General features: G+C 50.5%; 1 protein-coding gene across 8 annotated transcripts in view; it reads right to left on the bottom strand.

The window, feature by feature from the left end:
* Positions 1 to 1,792: 1,792 nt before the first annotated feature.
* The window catches only part of DAPK2 (death associated protein kinase 2), a 116,650-nt gene continuing 107,923 nt past the window's right edge, over positions 1,793 to 10,519 (bottom strand). For 7 of the 8 annotated variants that reach the window (XM_054716158.1, XM_008139142.3, XM_054716159.1 and 4 more), the window contains 3 exons: positions 5,118 to 5,207; positions 4,914 to 4,997; positions 1,793 to 2,479 (listed from right to left, as the gene is read on the bottom strand). In XM_054716158.1, coding sequence (XP_054572133.1) covers positions 2,399 to 2,479; positions 4,914 to 4,997; positions 5,118 to 5,207 — 255 coding nt within the window. In that variant the 3' untranslated portion in view covers positions 1,793 to 2,398. The remainder of the gene's footprint in view (positions 2,480 to 4,913; positions 4,998 to 5,117; positions 5,208 to 10,519) is intronic. The other variant, XM_054716161.1, reaches the window with a different exon arrangement.

Below are 10,519 nucleotides of genomic sequence, written 5' to 3'. Positions count from 1 at the left end.
ATTTCCACAGTTTATCACGCTGAAGCAAGGAGCATAGAATCAGGAGTCAGGAAGTCTGGGCTTTCATCAGATGTTTTCAAAAATTTGCTATGTGTGTCATAGACCTAGTCGCTTCCTCTCTCTAGGCTTCAGCTTCCTCTTCAGTAAAATGTTGGGTCAAGATCTAGAAGGCTAACCCCATGGTCATGATTAAAAACTCAGACTGGGTTTGTCAAAGCCATTCACTCTCGCCCTCCTAGCAGGAGGGCAGTGCCTACCCACTACCACACTTGACTTCCTAAGAGCACCCATAAGCTCCCATTCGAGAGCATTCCTTGCTGGTCTATGTGACCAGCCACAGCCAAGAGCCCCTCACTTGCCCAGGGGCCCTGAACACAGTTCTCAGCCTCGGTTGAGCGGCTACAGCGAGGCCCAGGGCTGGCTCTGCCTGAGAACTACAGGTCAAAACACAGCTTTCTGCCACAGCCTGTGGGCCCACTTCATTTCAGCCTACAAGCTTTTCCAGAACTGGACGGCCCTTCTGTTCCTGTGGGCTCTTTTGCTCAGAATCCACCCACTTGGATGAAGGCGGCTTGATCCACTCTCTCACATGAGGGACTTAAAACTTGCTATGGACGAAGGGAAAGGCTGCCTCAGGCCCTTTTCACTTTTCCCCTCTCTCCTTCCTGGCTCCCTTTTCCCCACTCACCTTCCAAACTTCCCCTTTCTTTCCACCTCTTCACAGGTTCTCTCTCAGTTTCAGGGCCACACCCTGACCTTTTTGATTTCTGGTTTCCAAGGGTCTTCTGTTGGGTTTCTGGAAAGCATGGCCCAGATATCTATGCCCATTAAGGTTCCTTTACCATATTCACTCCAGGGTCCAGGTAATCCACCTCTCTTCCCTCTCCTTTCTCCCTGTGGGTTCTTCTTTATCCTTCTCCACCCACATCTTCATTTATTTATTTAAAGTATATTTTTATTGATTTCAGAGAGGAAAGGAGAGGGAGATAGAAACATCAATGATGAGAGAGAATCATTGATTAGCTGCCTCCTACATGTCCCCACTGGGGATCTAGCCCTCAACCTGGCCATGTGCCCTGACCAGGAATTGAACTGTGACCTCCTGGTTCATATTTCAATGCTCAACCATTGAGCCATGCTGGCTGGGCTCCATCCACATCTTTAAAAAGTTCCCTGCCCCTATCTTGGCCATAGTTGGCAGGTGCATTTTTTTTTGGGGGGGGGGGTGGGGGTGCTGTTTTAATAAATACCACAGACTGGTGGCTTAAAGAACAGACATGTATTCCTCACTGTTCTGGAGGCCAGAAGTCTCGGATGGAGGTCTTGGCAGGATTGGTTTCTTCTGAGGCCTCTCTCCTTGGCTTGTAGATGGCTGCCTTTTCCCTGTGTCTTCACATGGTCTCTCTTCTGTGTCCTAATCTCCTCCTCTTATAAAGACACCAGTCCTATTGGAATTAGGGCCCAGTGGCCTCATTTTAAGTTGCTGACTTCTTTAAAGACCCTATGGCCAAATATTGTCATATTCTGTGGTACAGGGGTCGGGAGATACAACTCAGCCCATACCATCAGGGATGAATGTGATAGTAGTAGAGACAGTACAGGCATTACATGCCACATCTGATTTAGGGAAGGATATAGAAGGTAGGTGCCTTATAGTCCAGAGGGGGTGGTTCAGTATGACCTTCTGAGGCACTGTCCACTCAGCACACCCTAACCCTGGGTGCTCCCCCGGAGTCACAGGCACCTGAGCTAAAGAAAATCAGATGGAGAGAGACCTAAAAGAAGCCAAGCATCAGATAAACCAGAAGTTTAATAAAAATGAAAAAAAAAAGTTACAATACAGTGGGCTGGCAATGGGCTGCTTTAGAAGGTCTGATATATTGGTCGGCCTGACATGCTGACTCCATGTGGGTTCCAGGAGGTCACAGGATTGGTCCCTCACGCCCGAAGATTCACTTCACTCATTTGGCTTGTCCCCATGGGGGCGGCCTCTGTCCTCCTGGTGTAATTTTTGACCAGGCTGGTTCTGGACTCCCTCATCCTGTGAGGAAAACTGCCTGAACCTGACCTTCACCATTGATGACAATGTTCATTTACATTGTTTTCTTAAGTCCACGCCTGCACCCCACGTTCTGAAGTTGGCAGACGGATGAGAGCCCGTTTTATGGAGAATAAGAGCTTTGGGAATGCTGGCACCTCCTCCGTAGGAAAAGCCACAGCTCCCAGGGTCTCCTGGATCCCCTGCAAACTCTTCCGAATCCTGCAGGCCCGTCTCTCTTGCAACATGTTCAGAAATGCAGAATGCCTGGGTGCCGGTGACAAACAGGACCAAGAGTCTGCACAGAAGGGGGCCCCGCTGGGCCTGGGCCTCCCTGGCGGCCCCTGAGAGCCGGGTCAGTTAGGAGGTACTGCTCCTCCTCCGGGGGTGGAGGGCTTTCCTCTTGGCGATGTCCTCCTCTGTGTCACTCTCACAATTCCTCTGGAAGAAAAAAAGAGGCCCAGGGCAAGAGGGTCATGAGCTGTCAGGAATGGGGCTGTGCCACGCAACCTGGCCTGGTACACCGGGGCCAGGGGGTTGCAAGCCAGAGAGGTGGATGTTGAGAGGAAGGTTGTTGTTCTGTCCAGAGACTGGGCACGGGGCGGATAGGGCGGGGAAGGACCTGAAGTGAGGCCAGATCAAACGCCAGGAGGAAGGAAAACAGGCACCCTCGTGTCTAGGGGGGAACAGGTGCCAGGAGAAGCCAAATTACAACAATAATGAAAATTGTATCTGGTGGCTGCCACATGACCAAGACCACTTGGATACATGGTCTGTGGTCTGATCGGCCTCCTGAGCTCAGACTAGAGAGAAGGGGGAAGCAGGGAGCCATCGGGACCCCCCCCCCCCAACCCCTGACAGTGACCACTCTATCCCCCCTCTTCCTCCGCTGGCTTAGGCTGCACCTTGAGCGAGCCTTGCCATGCGGTTTTTCCAGGGAAATAGCTTTTGTGCTCCATTTTTATGAGAGAGGAAAAAATTCAAGTACATTCCATGGCTAAACCAAAGCTAAGGCCCTGGAGGTCACAGTGCCTTTTTCATTCAGGCCACACTGATGTACTGAATTATTAAAATTACTAAAAGAAGTACTAATTCAGAAAGACTTAAGCAAGTTATTTAGAAAAAAATCTGCTGTAAGATGTTCAATTTTAATGCTTCCTAAGCGAAATGACTTTTTTTTTTTTTTTTTTTTTAAGGAAAGTCCCTTTGGGAAACTTTGTAATGGATGTCTAGGACCCAACCCTTTTCCACTTGCAGGGTGAGCCATTGTACTGATGGTGCTGAGCATTCGAGTAAAAAGAGGACTTTTTAAAATGCTTATACAAGGACAAGTCTTAGGATAGAAATTGATGGTCTTTTTAATACTCTCGGTCCTCTCTCCTTGCGGCCTGCATTATATCAGGGCAACGCAGCTGGAAGGCATGCCTGCTGTCCACGTATGCCTTCCCAGGATCTTCTCCCCTTCCCCTGGTCTCAGCCACTTGGAAATCCAAGGTCAAGATCAACTTTAGCCAAATACATCCTGGACCAAGCCCGGCTATAACAATAAAAATAACTCAAGCTCCGCTGAATAGCAACTTTTTAGTGTGTGTCAGAGCCAAACAATAAAAAAGTAAGCTGGGGCAAAGTCTGCCTGTCATTAACAGGGATTTTCAGAGGGAGCGAGTCCAATTCCTTTTATAGCAGATGAGGAAAGCGACCAGGGAAGGGACATAGCTTCGCCAAAGCCACATAGTTGTTTCAGTTCTCTGGAGCCATAAATCCTCAAGTCCTGAGCAAGAGCAAGAATCAACAAGAGCTGAGTCTGAAGAAAGAGGACCCCAGGATGTGTGGGGGGAGGGAGGAACACAGGGGCTGTGCCGGGTCCTGGGATTCAGCCCGGGTGCTGTGTCCTAAGGCTGCTCAGGGCTGACTGCCCATCTGTCTCAGGCAGCTGCCTTCCAGCCCTGTCCTGAGCAGGAGTCACCTTCTGTCCTGACCTGTGCCCCCCCAGACACTCCTGGGGCCCTCACCACACTCAGCGAGCAGTGAGGAGCATCTGTCCAGGGAACTTCTAACAGCTGAAATACTGACACTGTATTTGGAAGCACTGGCACTGCATTCAGAAGCACTGGCACTGCATTGTAAAGTCTACCGGAGTATTTTAGACAACAATAACCGCTAACGTGTATTGAGCACTTGGAGTGTCAGGTTCTAAGAATATGTCATCATTTAATCCCCACGACTGCCCTATGGGGCGGGAACTATTGTTAACCCCATTTTACCAATGATAACATTTTGGCACAGAGAGGTTAAGTAATTTCCTCCAAGTCACACAGCTATTAAGTGGCAGATGTGAATCCTGGCAGTCTGGCTCCAGAGGCCGCACTCTTGATCAGTGTATTGTAAGTCCCTCAATTTAAATGTACACAAAAACGGTAACAAGCTAATCAAGTATAAGATATCTAATTATTATGATTGATGTTCATCTAAAGCTACACAGAAACAGAACAATTGAAACATGAATATAAACCTCCCATTCCGCAGCAGATCTTTGGATTGCCAGGAATACATTTTGGAGTGCCAGTGGTAGTCTCCTTATCCAGAGTCCTCAGGCCCCGGCAGGCTACCTGTCCTCAGGGAAAGGCTGGGCAGTGAAGCAGCAGAGGCCGTGCCTTTGAAGGCCACCAGGAGAGGACTGAGATCCTCCAGGGCTATGCTTCTCCTGGCACCATCCAGGTGGTCCCTCTGAACACCAGGCCCCCACAATCACAGTGCAGAGGAAGGCAGACAGCAGAACTGGCTGGAAACAGTTAGACCCAACTGCTCCCCTTCGTCCCCGGGCTCCAGGCCACCCACGAGTTCCACCCCAGAAGAAGGCACCGGGTTTATTTACCAGGCTGTCATCTGGCCTCAGGTGCACCTTCTTCATCAGGGAGCGGGTGAGGTGGTTACACAGGGAGACAATGCTGAAAGAGAGCTGAGGGAGGGGGAGAAGAGGAAGTGCCAGGTGAGAACGTGCACAGAGACCCTGGAGGGAACCAGGAACCCACCTGGGCCCCCTGCACCCGCAGCCCCCCACCCCTGAGCCCTGACACACCTTCCACCGTCTGCGGACATACTGCTTCTTGAAGTTCTCCAGGTTGACCACGGACTCCCTGCGCACCAGGGCTTGCTGGTTGTCCACCGGCTGGGAGACAAAGCAGAGCATGGCAGCTGATGTGAGCTTTGGGCAGCAGCCACCCCTCTCCACAGAACCCCCAACCACACGCCATCCTCAGCCTGACCCTGGCACCCTCTGCCGGGCAGCGCGTGCGGAGGGATATCACACTGAGGACAACGTTCACAGAGGTCCCAGCTGTTCAGGAGATGCCCTTGGTGCCCCTGAGCTATTATTACCACAGCCAGATGCACACGCTGGCAGGGCAGAGGCGGAGCTTCCGCAAGGAGAGAGGGAGGCAGGGCTTCCGATCACCAATCACTTTGGGGAGGGGTCACTGTACAGTGGTCTAGGATGCCCACTGTGCACTGGGCCTGATGGGCTTTAGCAAACGGATGCCTTGTTGGCAAACAGGACATTGTACTCCATTCAAAAATAAATGGAAGGAAATAGGGGCTTTGATGGAGGTCAAGAGGAAACGGAATGTGTAGTTGCCTTTCGTGGCCTGATAGTCAAGGCTCAGCTTAAGTCCTGACTTCTCCAAGAAGCCTGGATGACTTTTCTGAGCCTCAGTTTTCTCATCTGTAACATGGGGATAATAAGTAACATTGTATATCGGGATTGTTTAGGATTGAATGACTGTGGGTATGTAAAGTGTTTAACCTAGAGATGCTCAATAAATAGAAATAAATTATTGATAGCCTTCCTGCCTTCTCCATCCCCTCTTTTTAAAATTTATTTTATTTTAAAAATTGCTTTATTTTTACCAAGAAGATGAACATATTTAATGTATACAATTTGATGAGTCCATTCCCTCTTAATTCCTCCCCTTCTGTAAATAAAACAAGGATTTCTAAGACCAATAGATGGGTTTTGGGGGTTCTATGAACCTTCTGAAATTTTTTATAAATTTTAGTGTGTAAACTTGAAGGTGAATGTTCACAGCAGCATCATTCATAACAGTCAAAAAGCAGAAACATCTGAAATGTACATTAACTGATGATGGACAGACAATATATGGTCTATCCACACAATGGAATATTACTCATGAAAAGGAATGAAGTAGTGATCCGTGCTGCACATGAATGAACCTTGAAAACATTATAAGTGAAAAAAGGCAGAAGCAAAAGGCTACATATTGTATGATTCTATTTGCATCATATGTGCAGAAGAGGCAAACCCATGGAGACAGATGACAGATTAGTTGCCAGGGGGTGCAGAGAGGGAAGAATGGGGAATGACTACTAAAGGGTATTAATAAAAGGTTCTGGAATTATACAGTGACTAGAGGCCCAGTGCACGAAATTCGTGCACGGAGGGGGTTTGTCCCTCAGCCCAGCCTGTACCCTCTCCAATATGGGACCCCTTGAGAGATGTCCGACTGCCTGTTTAGGCCCGATCCCGGTGGGATCGGGCCTAAACGGGCAGTCGGACATCCCTCTCACAATCCAGGACTGCTGGCTCCCAACTGCTTGCCTGCCTGCCTTCCTGATTGCCCCTAACCGCTTCTGCCTGCCAGCCTGATCACCCCCTAAACCATTCTGCTGCCAGCCTGTTTGCCCCCAACTTCCCTCCTCTGATGGCCTGGTCACCCCTAACTGCCCTCTCCTGCAGGGTTGATCACCTCCAACTGCCCTCCCTTGAAGGCCTGGTCCTTCTCAACTGCCCTCCCTTGCAGGCCGGGTGCCTCCCAACTGCCCTCTCCTGCTGGCCCTCTTGTGGTGGCCATCTTGTGTCCACATGGGGGCAGGATCTTTGACCACATGGGGGCAGCTATATTGTGCATTGCAGTGATGATCAATCTGCATAGTACTCTTTTATTAGATAGGATAGAGGCCTGGTACAGGGGTGGGGGCCAGCTGGTTTGCCCTGAAGGGTGTCCCGGATCAGGTGCGGGTTCCCTTGGGGTGTGGGGCGGCCTGAGCGAGGGGCCTGTGGTGGTTTGCAGGCCGGCCACACCCCCTGGCAACCCAAGCAGAGGCCCTGGTATCTGGAATTTATTTTCCTTCTACAATTGAAACTTTGTAGCCTGGAGCAGAGCCAAGCCTGGGGCTCCCTCTGAGGCCAGCCAGCAGCCATTTGTGTTGGGGTTATAATTAAAACTTTGTTTCCTTAAGTGGGTGGGCCCAGCCAGGGTGTGCGGAAAGCTTTGCTTCCCCTGTTGCCGGCGGCAACCCTGGCCTGCACTCTCAAGCTCCATTCTGCCGCCATTTATTTGAATTTGTTTATCTTCTATAATTGAAACTTTGTAGCTTGAGTGGAGGCTTAGGCCTGGCTAGGGCAGGCGGAAAGCTTGGCTTCCTCTGTTACCTAGGAAACCTTGCTCTCTGTGGCTGTAGCCATCTTGGTTTGGGTTAATTTGCATACTTGCTCTGATTGGATGGTGGGCGTGGCTTGTGGGCGTGGCTTGTGGGTATGTCGGAGGTATGGTCAATTTGCATATTTGCCTATTATTAGAGAGGATGATTGCTGCACAATCTGTGAATATACTAAAAACCACTGAATTGTATACTTTTAAAAGATAAGTTTATATGTGAATTATATCTCAATTAAACAATTTAGAATTTATGTGCAGATACACATTTCTTGTGAGGAGAGTCGATAGCTTTCACCAATTCTCAAAGGATGCTGGGACCTCAAGAAATGAACTGCCCAGGACGGTCCATAAAGTCCAGCTCTACTTCTCTCTCTGCTCTGACGGCCTCCACACAACAACGCCTCATTTGGCACCTCAGTGAATGAGTGCTGGTCTTACTCTTAACCACACTTGTTTAGTTTCCATCATGGTGCTAGGCTCCAGGGGAAGCCGGTGCACACTGCTGGCCCACACTGCCCTGGACTTAACATCTTCCATGTCCACCCAACCCCCATCGTCCTGGAAAGCCCCTGTGTGTTTCAAAGCCCAATTCAAACGTGACCTCCTTTAAGACAGCTTCCAAGAAACAACGTCACTCTCCCCAACGTGACCAAAACACACGTGAGCGCCCTTATTACATACATCACCCATCTCAGTCCCACTAGTGGAAAACAACCTGAGGGCACAGAATTTTCTTCAAGTGTTTGTTTGTCAATGTTCCTGGCCCCACCTCCTTCCCACTCAGAGCATTCAACAATGGGTGCTGGCTAGTTGTATGTTGAAATTGTTTCCCTGAGCTGTTGAAGAGACCAACTGGAATAAAACCTAGGACTTAGGACATGCTCACTCCTGCCAATGAGAGACCAGGCACCTGGGTCAGCAGCCATAACACCATGACTCCCCACAGCTCTGCCTGAGAGTCAGCAGAGTTCTGGGGGGTCGGGGGGGGGGGTCAGAGAGGAGAGTGTACACAACCTTGACACATGAGAGAGAGCTAGGGTAAGTCACCTCCCCCCCCCCACCAATTGGAATATAGTGGTTTAGATCAAAGAGCGCAGGAGGACAGAAGGGAGGGGGAGGAGAAAGAAAGATGGAGAGGGAAGAGAAGAGCATAGGGCACTGAGGGGAGCATCGGGCCAGCTCTCCCACTCCTTCCTTAACTGCCTTCACCTCCTCTGCCACACCTTCAAGCCCAGCCCTGGGCCTAGGACTCACCTGGAAGGGAGACGCAGAAGAGAGCAGAGCCTGCCCATTCCTGGTATCAAAGCCTTCCAGCAGCACTCTTAATGGAACTCAACATGTTCACCAAGACCCCCAAGGCCTAAACCACCTGGGTCCTTCTCCAACCTGATTTCCTCCCTCTCTCTTTCCTATCGCTGTGGCTCCCATCACACAGGTCTGCTTGCTAGTCCAGGAACCCATGGTCTCAGGGTTTTGCCCTGGCTCCTTCATATTCACTTTGTCACTTTGTTCTGGTCCTTGCTTAAATGTCACCTCCTCGGGGAGGCCTTCCTTGATCATCTACATAATAAAAGCCTAAACGACCGTTACAGCAGAATGACCAGAATGCCTGGTCACTATGATGCGCACTGACCACCAGGGGGCAGATGCTCAATGCAGGAGCTTCCCCTGATGGTCAGTGCACTCCCACAGGGGGAGCACCGCTCAGCCAGAAGCTGGGCTCACAGCTGGCGAGCGCAGCGGGCAGTGGCAGAAGCCTCTCCTGCCTCCATGGCAGCACTAAGGAGCAGTGAGCCAAGTGGTAAGGAGCAGCGAGCAGACGGGCGGTAAGGAGCGAGGGGTCCTGGACTGCGAGAGGGCGCAGGCCGGGCTGAGAGACAACCCCCCCCAAGTGCATGAATTTCGTGCACCAGGCCTCTAGTCTTGTATAAAATAGCACCCAGCTGCTCCACACAACTCACTGTGCCTGTGCCCTACTTTTTCCCAGCATGTGTCACTGTCATTTTATTCTGCAATTGTGTGGGTTTTTTTGTTAGTTCCCCTCTCCTGTACCTCCCAGCAACTAGTGTCTCCTTTCCAATGTGATTCCCTGCTTCCCCAATCCACAGAACATGTCTACCTCTAACTTCACTGATGCCTGCAATTCACCTTTGGGCCTAACCCTTGCAGGGGACACTTGCACTCCATTGGAGAGTTTGATGAGGCAGGAGGAGTCTACCCGCTTACTGATTGGCACCACTGCCAGGAGAGAGATGCCTAAACCCCATGGCTGGAAGGTCAACATGCAGGCTAGGGGGAGTCCCGTTTATGAGAATCCCATCTTCCAACGGGTCTAGCAGTGCCAGCGACAGCAGAGAGGCCCAACTAAAATATCAGGTGGGATCACTCGCAGAGGCCATTCATGGGAGGTGATGCAATTCCTTCTAGGGCCCTGTCTATATGCTACACAAAACAGCACGCACTCTGAGGAGGCCTCCGGGGCTATAAATCTATCAGCCTGGCCCTTCCTAATCAATGGCCTCCTTCCTTGGTTGCTAAGAGAGCTCACCAAATGCTGACACTCTCATCTAAGCCTTGAAAAATCAGAGATGTACATTCCGCAGTGAAATCTGTTCCCAGAAGGAACATGGCACTAACACTTCTGATAAATTGAGAGTATGAGGGGGAGGGGAGGGAGCTATGTTCTGCCTGACCCCCACCCCCATCTCTCTGCAAACAGACAGTGCCCGCCTTCCTCCGGCCTGTAGTCCCTTGGGATACCAGAGAGTCTGGGCAATTTTGACCAGGCTCCTAGGAGCATGTTTTGTGTCTCAGGAAAATGTCAGGGAGGCAAGAAGACAGAATGCTATGGCCGAAGTCAGGTTTTGTTTTGCAGATGCAAATGCCTTTGAAAAAGCCCAGCGGGGTGACCTAGGTCAGCACCCTCTTCCACAGAGCAGGGAGATGAAGCAGCAGCCATCCTCCAGGTATAAAAAAGAACCCTGGCTTTTCAGAAGAGGCACTCCGGAAGATTTTTCTCTAAATA

The sequence above is a fragment of the Eptesicus fuscus genome, chromosome 5, assembly GCF_027574615.1.
Source record: "Eptesicus fuscus isolate TK198812 chromosome 5, DD_ASM_mEF_20220401, whole genome shotgun sequence".
Classification (NCBI taxonomy): domain Eukaryota; kingdom Metazoa; phylum Chordata; class Mammalia; order Chiroptera; family Vespertilionidae; genus Eptesicus; species Eptesicus fuscus.
This window is presented reverse-complemented; position numbering and strand designations above follow the sequence as displayed.